This window comes from Microtus ochrogaster, unplaced genomic scaffold, assembly GCF_000317375.1.
Source record: "Microtus ochrogaster isolate Prairie Vole_2 unplaced genomic scaffold, MicOch1.0 UNK21, whole genome shotgun sequence".
Classification (NCBI taxonomy): Eukaryota; Metazoa; Chordata; class Mammalia; order Rodentia; family Cricetidae; genus Microtus; species Microtus ochrogaster.
The window spans coordinates 2,527,556-2,547,873 of NW_004949119.1; the positions used below are offsets into that span (position 1 = coordinate 2,527,556).

Below are 20,318 nucleotides of genomic sequence, written 5' to 3' on the forward strand. Positions count from 1 at the left end.
GCTCTGTATCTATCGAAAGGGACTTCAGATTTCTATGATCAGTGCTGTCAGATCTCCACTAGTCCCACTCTTGAACTGGAGAGCACGCAGCTGGCTAGGATGTCAGCTCTCACGGATGCACAGCAGCACACCCCATTTACTGAGCCTTTTCTTGGCTCTTATGGGAAGAAGTTGCCGGTGCTGTGACATATGAGGGAAATGTTACTGTGTGACTTTTCTGGCTTCGTATAAACCAGAATCGATTTGGAGTTGCTGGCCTCTATATCCCTATTGTTTCTATAACTAATTAAAAAATTTTAAATATCGTTTTTGGCAAAGACTGGGGTTTTGAGGTTGAGCCAGATTCTCATGGTGTAACCCAGACAGGTCTTGAACCTCTGCTCAGCCTCCTGCCTCACCCTACTGAGTTTACAAGCACATCAACACTCCCCTCCTCAAAAAAGCTGGGTTTTAAAAAATTCTTTATTAAAACTACTGAACTTTATTATTTCATTTTTTATACTCTTAACTGAAACTTGGAACAGGAAACTTGGGGCCTCTCGCTTAGATTAGTTAATTTATGAAGCTAAAAGGGCTTTTGTTTGTTTGTTTTTGTTTTTGGCTACTCCTAACAAGACATAGATTGATTGTATGCTTGTGGTTATCCTTTCCTTCCAGTTGTGATCGAAAACCCATATAGCTGTGTTACATAAACTATGTGGCTATGTCTATATCCACACTGCAACAAAACACAACAAACTATTGACGTTACTGTAATAGCATTGTCCCTGAAAAATGTTTATGAGAGTTATATTATTAGCGAGGTGTGTTAGCAAGCACCTGTAATCTAAGTATATGAATCCACTACAATTTGTTCTCCTGCTTAGGACTTCCGAGTGGTTCTCTTACTGTGAATAGCACTATAGAAGTATGTCTTTTGTGCTTTTATATAAATATTTCCATATGCTCTCAACTTCTAGACTTGAACTCCCTGTTCTTAGGAAATGAAAATTTTAACTTGTAGAGTTTTACAAAAGTGCCTCCCAAAAACATTTTAACAAAGCACTCCTGGGGCCATGGAGATGGCTCATTCAGAAAAATACTTGCCACACAAGCATAAAGACCTATGTTTGGATCCTCAGCACCAATATAAAAAGCTAGGCATAGTGACACTGTACCTGTCTCCCAGAACTGGGGGAGAGCTCTAGGGCTAGCTGGCTTGCTAGCCAAGTTGGTGTGCAGTTGTCCCGTGGCTTCCACAGATATGCACACATACCCACACATAAATCAGTTAATGTAATAAAGTGGAGAGCAATTGGGGAAGATCCCCCAGACTGACCTTTGGTCTCTGCAGCCATTGCACACATGAACATATGCGCATGCATCACACACAGAATTTTGCTCCTAGTTAAGCATCTGTTTAGGTTTTGCAAATTTTCAAATAACATTTTGTTTTTAATATTTGCATTTCTACATTTAATGTTGAGTTTCTTCAAGTTTATTTGTTTTTGTTTTTTAAGGGCATTCGTGTTTTTCTCTTCTTTCAATTTTTCTTTGTCCATGTTTTTGTTTTGAATTGTTTGGAGGTTTTTCTACTATTTTTTGTCTTTTTGATTTCACTTTACTTAAAAAAAAAATGATCCTTAATTGATTTGTAAACATTTTTCTCCCAGTTTGTCTTTTGACTTTATTTTTGGTACTTTCTTGTATTATTAGTTAATCTGCCATTCTTGTGATAAAACACCATGACCAAGGCAACTTAGAAAGTGAAAGGTTTATTCAGGCTTATGGTTCCAGAGGAATAAGAGTCCATCACATCACTGCAGACAAGTGTAACAGCTAGAACAGCGGGGAGCTCACATCTAGAACCCAAAGCAGGAAGCAGAGAAGAAAACGGCAATAGTATGTGGCCTTGATACCTCAAAGCCCAACCCCCGTGGCGTACTTCTTCCAGCAAAGCCACACTAAGCATCAGCAGACAGTGCCAGCACAGGGAATTAGTATTCCAATGCCAGAGCCTATGGGGATGTTCTCATCCAAACAGCAACTTGTATGTAGAATCTTGTAACGTGCAGTGATTGTGTTAGTTTTGTATGTTATAGCTTGTGGCCATTATCTTATGTAATAATGACTAATTGTGGCTTTCATGTGGGTTCTAAAGTAGCCGTTTGTTTATTTGCAGATGTTAGTCATTTAAGTCCTCATTTGCTAGATATCCTAGATGTTGGGCCACTATTTCCTGTTCGTTCTTGAGAAAGCTGTCATACTGCAGTGGTCAGCAGCCACTCCTGAAGGTTGCTGTAAACTAACTTGTAATATGGAGAACGGCACTAAAAGCTGAGGACATTAGCAAGCTTTTTACCCTTTTGGATTTTATTTAACAGTGACTTACACATGCATTTATATGTATAACTTTTAGTGGTGTGGCTAGAATATATACATCTTTCCAAGCTGCAATATTTGTACAAAGGGCATAGCAACCTGTATTTCACACATAGTGGAAAACTTCCCTTAGATAGAAGCCAAGCTGAAGTTCTGTATACTGTTCTGCAGTTTATCAAAGTCAACAGCTGTCTATCAGTGTGCTTCCTTAATTGCTAGACGCTTACAAAAGAAAATAAAAGTAATGGGGTGTGTTTACGTATAGATTATACTATCTTAAAAGAGCTCATGATCCTGTTCAGAATATTTGCTATAATCGTATTTCAAGTTAAATATTAAAGCAAATTGTTATTATTCAACAGTTTACAAAGATTCCTCCCACTAAAACAAAACCCAAAAAGTATCCTTGTCTTTGGTAGCAGTACTATTCATTTAAAAAAAAGTATTATTGGTTGGAAAGCTTTGACTGAAGTCATTTTCTAGAATACAAAATGAAGAAATCATGAAAACTTCTGAGTGTGGCCAGATTTATAAGTAGAATACATAGAGATTTATCTGTAAGTTTGCCAATTCAGGTCTACCAGAAGATGCTTCTTCTCTTAATACTTCAGCAATACTTAGGATACGAAACTAAAAATATAAATATTGAATTAACTTTTAGAGATGGCTTTAGGAGAATAAATTTGATTCTCTTTGGAGAATTCAAAATGTGTTAGAAGGGATTACATAAGAACCTATTGAGGCACTGGAAAGATGGCTTGTTGGTTAAGAGTCCTGACTGCTCTGCAGAGGATTCCGGGTAAGTTCCCAGCACTCTCATGGCTCACAAACCACCTGTATCTCCAATTCCAGGGCATCTGGTACTCTCTTCTCCCCCATGCTGCATGTATGCGGTGCACAACATACATGTAGGCCAACACCCACACAGAGAAAATGAATAAGTCCTTCAAAAGAAAAGTAGATTGAGACTATCATCACAGTATCTGGGAGGCTGAAGCAGGAGGATTGCCATGAGTTTGAAGTTGACTTAAAGTATATAAGTTCTGCGTTAGAGTAGGATGAGAGAGAAGAGGGCTTGGGGTGGAGGAATGACTTTGATTCTGTTAGTGAAGTGTTTTCCTGATTATCAAAGTTCTGAGATCATTTGGAATATTTTGAACTGGTGAATGTTCACAACTTATAGGAGAGCATGATATATATTATGCCATTCCCATTACCTAGAATGGAGAATGTGTGTGTGAGGGACCCAGAAGGACATGTCACATTAAGTTTCTTGTGAATAGATGACTTTACTCTTTGCCTCTTGTGGTTTTGTTTCCTGTAATCCACATAAAATTGCTTTTTAAAACTAAATGAAAAAAAAGGAGGTCGCCTGAGGATTAATGACAAATTGTTATCATTTCCCTCTTGTCTGGTTCCTCTGAATTTGTTCTGTGGTTGTTCCTAATAATTCCCTTGAAACTTTACTTTCCATGATGATCTATCTTAAGAGAACCTTGCATATGAGGTTGTGATGTATTTAACTATTTCTTTCTGGTGCTTTTGGCCTGTGTATAATAGCCCCACTTTCTTTGGGTTCCCCTAAAACATTTCAGTTAGATGAATACTTAAATCCTACTGTGGGCCTGACACTTCCCTTGATGCAATGAAGAGCAATACGAAATCGATAGAGAAAATATAGAGAAACTAATAGAAAGGTGAGCTAGGCAAACACCATAGCTAATGGTTTAGAGTATTGTTACAGGCAAGAATAGGGAGCGTTGATTGTTCTTTATGTCCATTACCGGATACATTGATGCTTAGTAAGTGCTTTTCAAATAAATAAGGCCTAGAACATTTCTAAAAGACTAAGAGCCTTCTTTTCTCCTCTTCTTTAATATATAGAGAGAACAGTTAATACAGAACTAAGGCATTAACAGCACTTACTGGAAAACATTGATGGTTCTGACCTAACTGTGGGTTCAAGGACTTGAATACAATATGATGCTTGCAAACACACTCTCATTGATTAACAGATTGTCTGGTTTCCTTTAGTTGATGGTCCTCTTATCCTTGACCTCTAACCTTTTTATTTACATTAGTGGACCAGCTTGTGCTAGTTGGGATTGTTATGTTCGTGTAGATGTGACTTACCTATTAAAGAACAGGGAAAATCAAGTCCTTATTGTATTACTGCATCACAAATCTAGGCTTCCAGTTAAATGCCAGAATATAAATTAGATCTCTTATCAAATCTGGCACATATAACTTTAGGATCCTTTTTGATACAATACATATGCTTTCAATAAATGCCTCCTCTGACAAGAAATCGAATGGGTGTCTTTTGTGTCAAGTACACTTACATTATATTTTTTACTCTGTGACTTTTAAATGGTCCTTTAAACTAGGTCAAGGGCAAAGTAAATGTGGTTTCTGTCTTTGCTTTACATTCGTTCATTGAGTATTTTTTCTTTGATTGTGTTATATTGTGGGTATTTATTTTACTTTAGTTTTCTGATTTTTTTTTTTTGTCTGGCTTTTCGTGTGGAACAAAATTCAGTATCTGTTACACTGTCTTTGCACTGGCTCTTTTCCAGCCGCTGTGCCTCTCTCATGTCTCATGAGGCCCTTTGCACATGCTGTCCCCTCTCTTCTGACTTCCTACCCTGTTATTCACGGTTACCCACCTAGCAAATTTATTCCCTGGGTTTCCACTTAAACATCATTCATTCTCAGTTAACCTGCTTGATTTGCCTTCATCTCTACTGAATTACTGTTCCGCTATAGTCTCCTCATCACACACTAACAGAGCTTGATCAGCGTAAGGATGGGTAACCTTAGTAGTACATATTCTAGCCACTGTAAGATACCCTTAAACAGCTTTCTTGAGTCTGAGTTCCAGATTGCTATTGCAAATATTCTTAGTTTTATTTCAGGACACAAGATATTTTTAACGAAACTAGGAATCATAGTGTTGGGGGCACATACACACATACACACACACACACACACACACACAGAGAGAGAGAGAGAGAGAGAGAGAGAGAGAGAGAGAGAGCAGTAAAGTGACCATTTACTGTGGTTCTGTTGTTATCCTTGAAGCATTCCACACTACTTTGGTGAGTACTGTTGTATAATTTCCCAAGAAGTGTGTCTAGAAAATAACTGATTGACTTACCAGCTTCCCCAGACTTCTCTTTGCTACCTCACTCCGTGCCTTCTAACCCAGAATCTCAGAAACCTCCCAGGAAGACCATCAAGAGTTGAATGAGTGCCATCTAAGAAAAGATAACATGGTACTACGTTCTGCCTAATGTTTCCAGATCTCAAAACCTCAAGCTGAGGAAAACCAAAGGTGTTTCTTTTTGAGCCCTAATCCTGTGATTCTCTTAGCATCCTATAATACCTTTTGCTTTATGCTTTTACTGTTTTTCTTCCCAACACAGAAACTTTGTTTTTGACAAGCTATTTTGGACTGACTTTCTATGTAGTATGAATAAATATATATTCTTAATTCCATATTTGTCCTAAAAAGCTACTTTAATCTTATTTTCCTCAAACGAAACATGATCTTAAATTGTTTCTCCTACATTAATTAAGGAACTGCCCTATTTGAGAGCACTTTCTCCCTCTCCCCACCAAGGATCTCATGCAGAGCATTGAGTGAATAGTTGTCCACTTTCCCCTGTGTTCTGCCCATACTAAGGCTTCCACTGTTGGGCCCTATCAGCTCTTGACATTCAGGGGATCAGCTACTTCCTAAGACAAGAGCATCTTGGTCACAGCTGGACCCTTTAGTAAATTCCCTTTTTAGATATTTTCTGTCAGCCCTTCTGAATAAACTTCTCCCAAGTTTGATTTTGTTTTTCCCTGTCTGTACCCAGGAGCCCTGAAAAAAAAAAAAAAAGCTAAGTATTAGTAACATGAAGAAAAAATGGACATTGATCTGTGGGACTCTAAATTCTTTAAAGGGTAGTTCTAAATCCCTGGGACCATGGTGGTTGGAAGTAAAGCCTTCATAAGTGTGACATGGAGAACCAAATCACAGTCTTAGAACACAGCCTGTTTGGTGCTCCTGGAGCAGCATCATATCCTCAGCATTTGCCTGTAGAGTCCAGTGCTGTTTGCATGACCGTCCCGCTAACAGCTAAGTATTTAAGCATTAAGCATTCAGATTTAACAGTTTCAGATTGCTGCCCTTGATCCTGGTGGTCTCTAAAGAGTTCCCATCAGGAAAAATGCATGATCATGGCCTTTAAGTCGTATAACAATGTATGCAGTAAGACCCCAACTTGCAGTTGCAGTTCTCAGATTAATGGATATGATTAAAATTAAGATGGAATAAAACTTTTAAAAGACAGTTAAATAAAATCCAAATTGATTGTAGAATAAAGGGCAAATTGTAACTTGCAGTTGTGTGGTACCAAGTTTGATATGTTCTAAAATTCCTTGAGAACTGGCACAACATTCTCCTGAAATAATTTCTGCCTCTTAAATGACAGGTGCCTCATCTTTTACTGTAGCATTAATTGGGAATCCCATCAAATAAGAAATGCATGATATAACATTTATGAGCACTCGCCTCCTGCCTTTAGCCACAGAGGAGCTTCCACAGGTCCCTGCCCCCTGTCCTGGCCTGCACTTGACTTCACCTGCAGGCATTCCCCCACCACATGGCCCTTGTTTGTGCTTCTGACTAAATCTAAGTGCCATCTATAAAGTTAGAAATTCTTACTGAACTTGTGTTTTAAGCCTCATGGGAATCAGCACGTCATTTGAAACTGCAACCTAATTATTAAACATAGGCTTGAAGACCAGTGATGATTCGTATTTTCCAACATCTAGACTTTACAGTTTATTTTTCTTGGCAAGAGTTTGTTTCAAGTATCCGTGAATGAAGAGAAAGGTTCTTGTATTTTGATTTCTAGAGAGAAGTAATGGGCCTTTTACTGCCGTCTTTTAAAATGTTACTTTACCTTTCACAGATGGCAGGGTTTAAATCTGCTCATTGATTTAGGCCAGTCCTTTCTTAATCTCTGGACTTTTCCTTAGAGAATCCTCCTTAGCTGTCTATAACTGTTAAAGCCCCTTCCTAAAAAAATCTATTTTATGGTCACTGAATTTTAGAGTTAGGAGAGACTTTCACCTGAAACTCATTGTTTATATCAGAAATTGGGTGTTTTTGTGCTTCATTATTTAAGATGGCTTGTGTTTGTCATGTTTTCTCTCTTCCCTTTCATGTGGAACGCACATGCTACATGTCGTACTCATTGATACCCCTTTCTTTCTCCAGTGCACTTGTAACTTTTCTGAACTTTTAGACTGAGATCAAAGTCAATTTCTTCCTTTTGTTCTTTCCTTTTAATTTAAATCACAAAATACTATACCCTTACTCTGCTTTCCATATTTATTTTCTTTGCCTTATTTTTATGTAATGAAAGGAACCTATCAGTGTCATATAATCAAAACTATGTGGTATCTTATATGCTTGTCCATTACAAAAATTCTTAAAGATGGAAGATAGTTATTGCTACTTTCCTTTATTCTGACCACAGATAACAACAAGATAATCCACTCTGATCATTATAACCAAGAGATATTCTACATAATACTTCCCATGCCTGAGGTCTAACACTGTCTAACAGTGTCACATAGAGACTGAGAGAACACATCAAATGTTCTACAGTGGCTCTAAGTATAACATATTTGTTAAATCTTAGAAAAGTGATGTATTTGGCCTTGGGGCTATTAACAAGAACTCATATTTCACTCCATAACTGCACGGGAAGTTTTCTTTAGGAACACTGGGTAATTTAGAATGCTTCTGAAAACCCTAGACAGACAGATCTTTTGAGGCTTGGTGTTCATTCGCCTCCCTGGCTTATTTTCTAGACTAGTGTCTTACCACTCAGCTGTATTACTAGCCTTGCTTTGTCATTTTCATTTCAATAATATACCTTTACTTTGTTGTGACTCTTCTTTGCCATCTTTTCGAAATAAGGAATGTCAGTTGGTATCTTCTGTTCTTAGCAGTAGGTAGTGTCAAGGTTGTCTTTCAGAAGTTATAGATTAGCTCAGTCTTCATAACAGTGTGAGGAAGATGCCTGTCAGTCAAGTGCTTGCTGCTTCAGCATGAGGAGCTGAATCAAATCCCTATTTAAAAAGCCAAGCACCACAGCAAATTCTTAGTATGCCAGGGCTGAATAAGCAGCCTAAGGAGGACCCTGGAGCTTGCTGGCCAGCCAGTCCAGCTGAATCTGAGGGTCTAGTTTATTGGAAGACTCTGTAGCACAAATTCTAGTTGCTCTTAATAATAAAAACTCAGAGTCAGCTATCAGGAGGTGAAAGCTGAGAAATCAGAAAAGCAGAGTGGCCAGCCACTAGAGTTCTTACCTCTACCAATGTGTAGAGCAAAGGGGTGAGCCTGTCCTCAGTGTGACTGCCTACTCTGCAACCTCAGACTGCCATGAGCTCCTGTCTCCTCCCACCTTACATTCCTCTCTCTGCCCAGCCATATCACTCCTGTCTCCACCTCCCTAGTGCTGGGGGTAAAGCTGTGTGATCCTAAATGCTGGATTCAGTGGTGTAAGCTCTGTTTCTCTTTTATACTGGATCAATTCCGTGTAGCCCAGGGTGGCCTTGAACTAACAGAGATCCCTTTGTCTGTCTCCCGAGTCCTGGGATTAAAGATGTGCGCCACTACTGTCTGGCTTCTAGTGGCTTAGCTCTGCACTCTGATCTTCTGGCACAAACAGACAAAATATCACTACAAGACTCTATCTCAAAAATAAGGTGTATAGCAAAGGAAGAACTGTGATGTTGGCCTCTAGCTTCCACACATGCTCGCACACATACACAAATTAAAGTGACTTTGCAAAAAATAAAATAAAATCTTGTCTTAGTCACTGTTCTATTGCTGTGAAGAGACACCATGGCCAAAGCAGATTATAAGGAAGGCCTTTAATAGGGGCTTGCTTACAGTTTGAGAGGGTGAATTCATGATAATGGCAGGAAGTATGGTAGCAGGCAGGCAGGCTGGAGCAGCAGTTAAGAGCTTACATCTTATCCTTGAGAAGGAGGCAGAGAGAACTACAGTGTGGCCTTGCTTGTGCTTTTCAAGCCTCACAGCCCACCCTCAGTGACACACCTCCAACAAAGCCACACCTCCCAATCTTTCCAAAACAGTTTCACCACCAGCTAGGGACTAAGCATTCAAATGGGTAAGCCTGTTGGGGGGCATGCTCATTAAAACCACCATAGCTCAGGTATTTGGTACGTTTTACTACTTCTGTAACAAGTCTTTATCCTTACTCTGCTGTGCTGTTCTCCTTGGTTTTCACTGTCTGCCAAAAAATGTCTAGCCTGCATTCAACCTTGAAAATGTAATTATAATAATGAAAATGCAGAGTTCAACATTCTTATGGGAAAATCTATTCCCCCAATTATATACTTGGAAGGGAAACAGATACCTTAATGCTTTAGGGTGGTGGCTTGCCAGAGCAGGACCTGTAGGTATAGCAGGAATTTATAAATTTATAAAAAAAAAACCCTCATGAAACACAACAGTGCAGCAATTCCCCAAGTTTCCAAGTCACAGTTACAGAAATTGAGTGACCATTTCCTTTTTTTAGCAATGACATTAGATTTGTCAGCTTAACTCATTCAGATGCACATTTCCTGCTTCATACTATGTGTTCTCAAGAAACTGATTTGTTTACTTATTTAGAAAGAAATAAATCTGTGAGCCTATGGCTTGGAAGGCAAAGACAGGATAAAGATCAGTTGTAGGATAGCCTGAACTACATAGTGAGACCCTGTCTTTAAAAAGTAATAATAATAAAGTATGAGGCACAAGAAATCATGGCAGTATCATGTGGGCAGAATTTATAGGCTTGTATTTTCTTCTTTGCTTTTTCTTTATCATTTGGGTCCTTGAAAGTTAGCGGGTTTATTATCTATTTTATGCAAACAGGAAAAAAGTTTCTACATGAAGAATTTATAGTCCAGTAAGAAAGATAAGCTACCTATACAAATAAGTAAGTTTCTGTAATTGCCAGTTCAAGAAACCTTTTACAGCTCTAGCAAATCCTTGTACATTGCAAGAAGCGACTCATGAACAATTCAGGAAAGCTCTCCATTAAGAGAAAGATGGCTGAACTAACCCTGTAGGGATAGGTAGGAGTCTGACAAGAGTGGTTGAAGGTATTCTAATTCATTTAGTGCCTATATGTGCAAGGTAGCATGGAGGCAAAAATAAAATAAAAAGCCTGGGGCATGTTCAGAGGCGAGCAAGCATTCTAGTTTGACTGGCACATGGTACATACCATACATACATATAAAAATCTGGCCAGAAAGTTTTATGCAAAAGCCAACCTTATGGTTATGTACAAAGACTCATTCTGCCTGGGTGAGACCAGTACTAGAGACTAGGTGGTAGACTATAGCACTCATACTTGCAAGAATAAGTATAAACATGACCTAGTTGTGAGCAAGGGTGATTGGAAGCTTGGGTGTTTCAGGGATAGAGTAGATGTGGCAGAATTTGGACCTTGTCAGAAGGACTCAGAAAGTACAGCAGGATATCTGGTGATGATGTAAAAGGGATATGAGAAGTCTACCTCCCATCCATGCCTCAGTGGAAATGGTGAAAAGATTAAAAGGTTGAGTTACCTTTCATTAGGATATTAAACAAAAGCATAGAAACAAGGAAAGGAAAATATGCAGTGAAAAGCCAAGGAGGAGGTTTTCTAGGAAAAGGTGAAAAATAGGAAGCTCTCAGACGTCAGTAAAGTCCCATCTTCACCCATTAGATTATCTCAGAAGCTCTGTCTGGCTCGGACACACAAGTGCCACAGCATGCACGCCCACACTCCCATACATCACGAACACGTGTCACCTGCATTCACACTGCATTCACACTGCATTCACACAGCAGCGCCACAGCATGCACGCCCACACTCCCATACATCACGAACACCTATCACCTGTATTCACACTGTGTCAGCCACAAAGCTAGATGCCATCTTTAAGACTTAATAGCTCTATGTTCTTAGATATACTTTAATCTCTACACATCTTTACATTTCTGTCCATAAAATGAAAGTCACTCTCCTTTTTAGGAATTGACACAAAGGAATGGGTTGGCATTTGTTGAGTAAACAAATGAAAGCCTTTATGCTAAAGTCCTCACTGTCCTATCAAATGAAATAAAGCACCGCATCCTCCCACAGGACTTTCCTTAGCCTGTCCTCTCCTTATTCTTTTTAAAGATTTGTTTATATTTATTATATACATATGAATGTTTGCCTGCATGTATGTATGAACACCATGTATGAGCCTAGTTCCTGCAGAGGCCAGAAGAGAATGTCCATATCCCCAGGATTGGAGTTATAGATGGTTGTGAGCCACCCTGTAGGTGCTGGAAACTGAACCCATCTTAGCCAAACCAATGAGTTTCAAGTTTAGTGTGAGACTGCCTACATCTCAAAAAATTAATCAGAAGAATGTTGCAGGGAGAGCCAGGCTGCTTGTTCATCAGCTACCTGGCTAGCTTAGCCCCAAAATAACCACACAGAAACTGTATTAATTAAAACACTGCTTGGCCCATTAGCTCTAGCTTCTTATTGGCCAACTCTTATTTTAATTTAACCCATTTCTATTACTATATATAGCCACGTGGCCGTGGCTTACTGGTAAAATTCCCAGCGTCTGTCTCCAGCAGATCCATGGCGTCTCTCTGACTCTGCTTTCTTCCTCCCAGAACTCAGTTTCATCTTCCCCGCCTACCTAAGTTCTGCCCTATCAGGCCAAGGCAATTTCTTTATTCATTAACCAATACAAGCAACACATAGAATAAGTTCCTACACCAAGAGAGTAATCAAGGAAAGACACACAACATCAAACTCTGGCCACACACTCATGCATGCACAAGCGCACATACACACACTAAAAAGCACATTTACCATACGCACACCCACCACTTACATTGAGTAAAATTTACATTGTTCAAGAAGTCGCTTTATCCAGACAGTCAGCTTTAACTGTGGGGAAGCTCCTATTTACCTTACTTTTCCTTCAGCTGCCACCACTAAATGTATCTAAAGGTAAAAACTCCTTATTCTTTCTCCTAAAACATTGCAATCAGCTAGTTAATAAACCACTTTTTTTTTTTTAAGTCTCAAAAACTAAACCCCAGGTTTTGGCTTGTATTCTGTCTCTTAAATATTTTTTTAGTTTCATTAGTAGAGGCATAATTTATATACTGACATCTAATTTTTATTATATACCTATTGGACAGAGGCCATGTCTGTCTTTATAGTTATACATTGGCCCACAGAGTTTCTGGCACTCAATAAATGTTAAATAATATTTCTATTCAGCATTCTGCAGACAGGAAGCATATGGTAATAAATGTCAGAGTACAGGTTGGAAATCTCCAAAACGTTATACATTATATTCCTTGGAAAGGCCAGTTCATACATTTTTGTGAATGAAATTTCTTTTTAAAAGCAGTTCCCAGGCTCAAATATTATTTAACAGTTTTCCAGCCTTCATTTTCTTATAAATTAAAACTTTTCCTCATTGGTAATAATAAAATTTTTGAAGTGTTAGCACTAATGCAATCTCATATGAAAATGTATAAATGATTTTATAGATGGCATGAAGAAAAGGTAGTTCATGGTCTGAAGAACAGCATAAGAAAGCATTCAGAAGCTTAAACAATATGTCTTTATATTTTGACGTGTGTGATATGAAAAATAAGGAAACAGCAGGTATTTCTTTATCATTAAATTTCAGTATGACTTGGAGGTACATGGCTGCCAAAGCTGTTGCAGACTTCACAGTGGTATTAGACTTTAACTCAATATTTTTCTCACCTGGATATTCCAACCCTACTTAAACATCTTACTGTATTCTCAGTAAGAGTCCTATAGCCTAGAATAACATATGGCATGGAAATTCAAAAAAACAATTCTTTGTACAGGGTATTTCTCAGAAAGAAATGGTTAACCATAGTGAGCTATCCAAAAGTGTTTTTAAAACATGTATTAAAGTTTCTTCCCCTGTGATTGATCTTCTGACCACACTGCTTTGAAGTTGCTACCTCTGATTAAGGATCTGTCATGGTACTAGTTAGAGAGTAACCCAGTTCATGGTCACCTTGATGAAATGTCTGCTGTCAAGATTGTGATGCTCACTTCGTGTGAGCCATTGTCCTCTCCTTGAGGGTGCTTCAAATAAGGCGACTTAGTGAGTTAGTAGAGTAAGGCAGAGAGAGAAGAAGGGGCTAAAGAAAATGAGCAAAAACCTCCATCTCTGTGGTCAGAGATCACGAGGCCATTGTAGAGGCTGCTGCAAGGCACGATATTTCAGGTAAGATGGGCCAGTCAGTGTATTCTGGATCTTCTACTTTTAAAACTGTCTAAGAACTTGCATTCAGTAGGCAAGATGACTTTATAGTTTTATGTGAAATGCTTCCATTTTATTAGCATAAAATAAAATTTGTTTTAACCCCAAATAACAAAATTTAATTAATAGATAAAGAAACTAATACACTGTGACTTGCACCACAGAAAATTAGCTGTAAAACTAAACTCCTTTAAACCCTATACTCTTCCCATGTAGGCTGTTACTGCAATGAAAGCCATCCAAAAAGAACATCATACCTCAGAATATATAGAGGCCTGAATTTTCTGTTCTATAGAGAAAATCTTACATTTAGGTTTCTAGTTAGAGAGAAACATGGATAAGAGATGTTATCATGCCTTGGATTCATCCATTTCACACTATTTAGGACTTAGAGTGTTATTTTTTTATGGCATCGTTTTAAGTCTGCAACAGCTGGAGCCCTCTATCCTAGCAGATGCTCTTAGTCTAAAGCCATGTTTAAGAGTAAATATTTTTTCTGCTATCGAGGTGGGCAATGTGAAAAGAAGCATTGGTCTGGTGCCCTGTTCTCCCCTGGTTATCTTGCTGTGCTCTGAACTCTAGGACTGGGGTCAGGACCATGGAGATTCCCAGTTAGAGCCACACTACCAAATCCTTGAATCATCTGCTGTCTCCTCACTTGGAACAACAAAGCGGGATGTTTCAGATGAGTGGGCTGCAGTCTGCAGTTCTAGCCTGAGTCTTCCTCTCTTTGTTTAGGCCTATACCCAGGACCCTTGTGTCCCAGATGCAGCTGCGGGGAAGTAACAAGTAGATGGTAGCTTTAACCTGGGCTCATTGTCTCAAACTCAAGTACAGCACAGGAAGTAGTAGGGTCAAAGTCATGAGATGATAGTAGTGCAGGATAATAGTCATACCCATCTAGGTAGGAAGTCCCAAGTAACCTTGAGAAAAGAAAACCTTCGTGTAATTAATAACTGAGTTTGGAAAATTCTAATGATTGAGGACCAATATTCAGAAATTGTATTTCTGTAATAACTAGTTACAAATAATTATGAAATGAGCATAAACATTGTAGTTTGAGTTAAATATCAATTCTACTAATTCTCCTTTATTTAAGTAAGAACTTCTGTATATGAGACAAAATAAGAAGTTTTCTCATTAGTTGATTATAAAGGAACAGTTGTCTTTTGTGCACACAAACATCTACTTGCCTTCTCTTTTCTGAATATTCTAAAGATTATACTTTTTAAGTAATAGCTTAGCCTGACTGGGGAAGCAGCAAGCCTACTGTGATGACTAAGTGTCATGGTATAACCAAGAGAAAGACTTTAATTATGTATCATTGTATTGACAGCACTCATTCCAGGAAGAAAAAAAAATGACTCAGTTATTGCATAAGACATATGAGTTTCATTCATTGTAAAGGGAAAATGCTGTATTAAAGCACATTCAACAATGGAAAGATTCTGAAAACGTTACCTGCCTCTGAAATGGCGTAATAGTGAAAGTTATCAAGATGGAAGGAAGTGTCAGTGTGGAATGCAGGCTGATGAGAAATATCAGGCCTGTCTAGTTTGCTTGTGCTGCTTGCCATGCACGAATGGAAGAGCTCCACTCTCGGGGGAGCAGGGAAGCCTCCTGTGTAGGTTGTTTATCTCCTTAATCCCTCCTCCTTTGTGATTTTTATGTCAGATCTACAACGGAAAGCCTGTAAATATAATGATTATCACGGATAACCACCTGCATTAGGACCCGCCCTGCTTCTGCCTTCTAAGCCTGGCTGTTCTCCACATGTCACAGCCACTCTGTGCTTGGATTTTAACCTGACTGCTTCATTAGATTAGTACGAGGCGCCCTGGGGCAGCACAGATGGGGACTTGCTTGTTGTCTTTTCTCACTTTCACTGCAATGGCACACTAACAAGTCCTTTTCAGTTTAGTGCGGTCAGTTCCCTTGGAATTACCCCTGATATTCAGAACTTGCCTTACTTTCTGCCCACCATCTATGCTCATTCTTCCTTCCCTGTTTTCTGACCTGCTGCCTTTTCTTTCTGCTCTTTCATGCAGTGAATCTGAGAGCGAAAATCCTACTTAAAATTCTTGCTCGGTCAAACTGTTCCCCTCTGTTGTTTTGTTTGTTTTGCTAAGGGGGAAAATAAACTCTGTTCCATCATTGTACCTACAAACACCTTCAGATCAGAGGTTAGTGGTGACAAGTACAGTGATGTGGGACAGCTGCCTTCTCTAATGGTGTCCAAGATGAAAAGAAGGTGAGAGGAAGCCAGATGACAGATGATTTTAAGGCACAGAACAAGGTTTTAGCCGCTCTGGTGATAAGGCACACCTCAGCAAACCTGTGAGAAGAGGCACTAAGATAGAAAATTGAGTTGACTTTTCTTAAGTATGTCCTTCCTCAGCCAGAAATGTGTTGGCGCTTGGGACTGTTTACATATGTGAAAACGTCCTAAGGCGTGCCTTCCTTTAAAAATAATGACTTGAAGGTAAGCATGGTGGCACAAGCCTAAGATCCTAACATTTGAGAGATGGAAGCAGGAAGAGAGACAGTTCAAAGCCAGCTTAGACTACATATCAAGAGATTCAGGCCAATTTAGGTTACATAGTTAGCCCCGTCTAAAAGAAAAAATACACTTATATAAATACAGTTTTATTTATTCTTGCCATTGTTCTGTAATATACCAAGTTACAGTTAATTCATTGATATCTGAGCAAAGCTGGCATTAGAAAGCAATGTAACTAGGCATAGTGACACATCTATAATCTCAGCTCTAAGAGACAGTAGGGTTGGAAAGTTCAAGTCCAGCCTGAGCTTCCCAAGAGCCTGTTCCATACAAATAATAAAACGGTTTTGAGATTTGACTTGGTGATGAGACCCTTACCTAGCAACTTAAGGCCCTGAGTTCAATCCCCAGCACTGCTCCTACCCTCAGTTGAACTGCTCGTGGACTTTCAACCTTTCTGTTATAGTGTAGTTTTAATTCTACAGATTTTAATGACCCTGAAGCTCACTCGCCCCACCCTCTGTCCTGGAAGTCACTGTTGCCCAGGCTGACTTGAAAAGTAGTTCTTAGGGGCTGAGTAGTTGGCTCACTGGTTAAGAATACTTGGTGCTGCTGTAAAGGCTTCAGGTATGGATCCCAGCACCTACACAGTAGCTCACAACCCTTGGTAACTCCAGTTCCAGGGTATCTGATGCCTTTTCTGGGCCTTTACAGGCACCAGCCATGCGTATGGTACATATTACATGTAGGCCAAACATGCATATACATAAAACAAATAAAACTAAAATAATAAGTATGGTAGTAGTTCTCAGCAGAGCTGCTCAGTTGTGTGATTCATCTAAGAATTCGTTTAGTTAATTATGACAGCTTAGAAAACACTACATTGATGCTTTTCATCCTTATCCGTTGTCTTGATATCTCAGCCAGCAAATAACTCTAACTATGTGAAGTATAAATGTTCTATTGTTCATGACTTGAAAGGAGGGTAGTCAAGGGTTTGCATGCGTGCGTGTGTGTCGTCATTGTCGATGTCCGCCGTGGCTCACTGGTCATCCTAGTGTTTCTAGTGGATGAACTAAGGAGTTGTACACTCAAGAGTTCCTGTTAACTTCATTGTTCAGCCATAATCATGCATTCTGACCTTTTCACGCCCTCAGTGATAGGCTTGTTAAGTCTCTGTTTTAGTATAGTGGATTGTAAGTACATGCATGTATTTATTTCTTCATTAGTATCTCCCTCAATATGGAGGCGCCATCCACGTTTATTTTAAAGGCACTGACTGCTTTCTGCCTTACATGGTTTGATGCAGCAGTCGTTCTAGCTGAGTTGGATCTGCTCACTGCTTGGGCTCAAATCCCATCCTTCTATTAATATCTCTTGGCAAAGATAATTTTGGAGGAATGTAAGTTAAGATGTAGAGACTCTTGACAGTTGTCTGCAATTCTTTTCCACTTCAAGCGGGAAATAGAAATGGAAAGTAGCATTGCCTCCATTTTCTGTCGTTCCTAAAATTAAAGTATGTGCACAAGCAAACAGTAGGAGCGTGAGGATTTGATTACACGGAGGTGGGTGGGGTTGCTTTGTTTCGCCTGTCAGTAGCCTGGTAGAAAAGTACTAGACAATATCACTATGTTCACTAAATTGTCCTCATAAAATATTGAAAAGCTGGAAGAATTTTGTGTATGAAAATTTGTAAACACATTTTTTTTTAAGTGTAGCCTCTTCCTCTTAAACAAAAACCAGGTGTGGTGGCCCGGACCTTTAATCCCAGCCCTTGGAAGGCAGAGGCGGATGGATGTGTGTGTTTGTGACTTGTCTTGCCTGCATAGCGGTTTCAGTGGCTGAGGGCTATACAGACTATAAGTATTGAGCCCACGTATCACGTACATCTAGATTACACAGTTGTCAGTATTTTATCAAATTTGCTTCCCTTTGTTTTTTTTTTCCCCAAAAGTATTCTAGGTTACAAATTTTGTGGCATTTTAACCTTAAATACTTCAATGTACAGCACTAAAACTAAAGACATTTTCCTTATCATACTGATTATTCCTAATATCATAATTTCTAATTCTCAGATTACATTTGTTCAAGTGTCTTTCACAGCTGGTTTGTATAAACAAGGTCCAGTTAAGGTCTACGCATTGGTTCGGTTCATTTCCCCTCCCCAGTTTATCTTTGAGGTTAACTTTAAAGAGACCAGACTAGCTGCCCTGTAAATGTCCCCTCTTACAGATTTGTTTGTTGTCCTTCTCACTGTCTCCTTTAATTTGTTCCTCTCCTTTTCTTGTGAGTACAAATTATTGGACTGAAGTTTTGATTAATGGTGTTAAGATCTTTGGGGCAGAATACTTCCTGGTTGATAACATGAACTCCATTCTGCATCCTAACAGAAAGCACGGGATGCTTGGTGATCTCACTACATGTGATGTTAATAGACGGATTGATCACAGTGTTAAAATGGTGACCACTTGATCTCTTTCATCATAAAGTTATGCTTTACTCCCTGTGGTCAGCATGGAATCTGTGGTGCTTTGATTCCATGTGAAGAGCCTGTCAACCTTCACCTGATGACTTTAACAACCACTTGTGATCCCTCTCTCTATAAATTCCAACATGAGATTGTAAAATAATTATTTTTTCAGTATCTGTACTTCTAGGAGCAAGCATTCTTGTCTTCAGAACAGCTTTCTCAGAGGTATTGCTTTAATTAGAAATATAACCACCAGCATGGTCCTTGGGTGTCAAGCGATTGTCTTTCTTTGCTGAGGTCAGAACACCTGAACTCACTGTGCAGCTACTATAAAAACACAGACTGCATCTTCTGTATTCCAACTCGGGAAGTGTGTTGACATTATGTGTACCATTGTTTTTCATGCCAAGACAAAAATGGAATACTTTTAGAGTAAAAATAAAAATTAATCTGTGTGACTATAGTGAGATAATTGAATAAAAAGAAAACTGAATGAGTTTGAAAATGAATTATTTCTTTATTATCTAACACTTTATAATTAACTGTTCTTTTTTTCCCCCCAGGAAGCTGCCACTTTTGCTAGAGAGCAAGGCTTTGAGGTGAGTTAACCCACAGTTGCACACTAAACAGATCCTAAAGGTTTTTTCTAGCTGATAATGAAGTTCTTTTGGACAGTGATTGATGTGCTATTATACTCTCAGAGCCTCTCTGCAGTTGCCATGGAAACTTGGCAGTCGTCATGGTTTCTTTGTTCTGCCAGCACAGTGTTATGACGCACTCTGCTAGGTCTGCACCCAACATCGCCTACAGATGTTATTTATTGAATTTTGAAAAGCCTCTTGGGAAGCCAAGAGGTTGGGCACAGTTTCAAGCTGCCTCTGCAGATATGGGGCCTGTCAGTTTGTTCAGTTAAAAAGCTAGCTCATTAGCTGCGTTTCATTTCATGAGGATTCGGTGCTGAAGCAGTGGTGGAACAAGACAGAATAGCGAGCTACAGTGTCACTTAAATAAGTCCAACCCCTCACATGTAGATTATCATTATGCAAATTCATTTCCAAAGGTTGTACTTAACAGTTGTTAGGGACTGATTAATTTAAATCCTTCCTTTTTGAAACTCCCTTTCATCTTTTTAAAAATAGTGTAGAATATGTTTTAGTTTTCTGAAAAAAAAATGTTGATAATTGACCTTAATTTTCTGATCTTGATTCTGTTTTTCTAATAGAAGGATGATCTTGTCAAGATTCAAACCTCCATGTGGTTGTTGGCAAAATCAAGATACAGTCAAGACCATGTTTTTGTCTGCATAATATCTATCTTCTAATTGACTGTTAGAAAGCACTAACTTCAGTATGTACCCAGGTTAATTGACAGATCATTAACTTGAGCTTATGAGTCTTTTATGGCTGATACTGAGCCAGAACTATGTCAGATGTTCTGTTTTATACATCAACTTGCAATATTATATAACTATAGTAACTCTAAAAATTATCTTTATGTATTTAGTAGAAGGACACATGCCTGCCACAGCATACATGTGGAGCTCTAAGAACTTGCTGGAGTCAGTTCTGGTCACCCAGTTTGGCAGCAAGCACCTTCACC

The 20,318-nt window shown here is 38.9% G+C and overlaps 1 protein-coding gene across 1 annotated transcript in view; it reads left to right on the plus strand.

The window, feature by feature from the left end:
* The window catches only part of Adk (adenosine kinase), a 393,356-nt gene that overhangs the window by 298,108 nt on the left and 74,930 nt on the right, over positions 1-20,318 (plus strand). Inside the window, exon 8 of the mRNA XM_013353958.1 lies at positions 19,283-19,318. Within this exon, the coding sequence (XP_013209412.1) occupies positions 19,283-19,318 (36 nt within the window). The remainder of the gene's footprint in view (positions 1-19,282; positions 19,319-20,318) is intronic.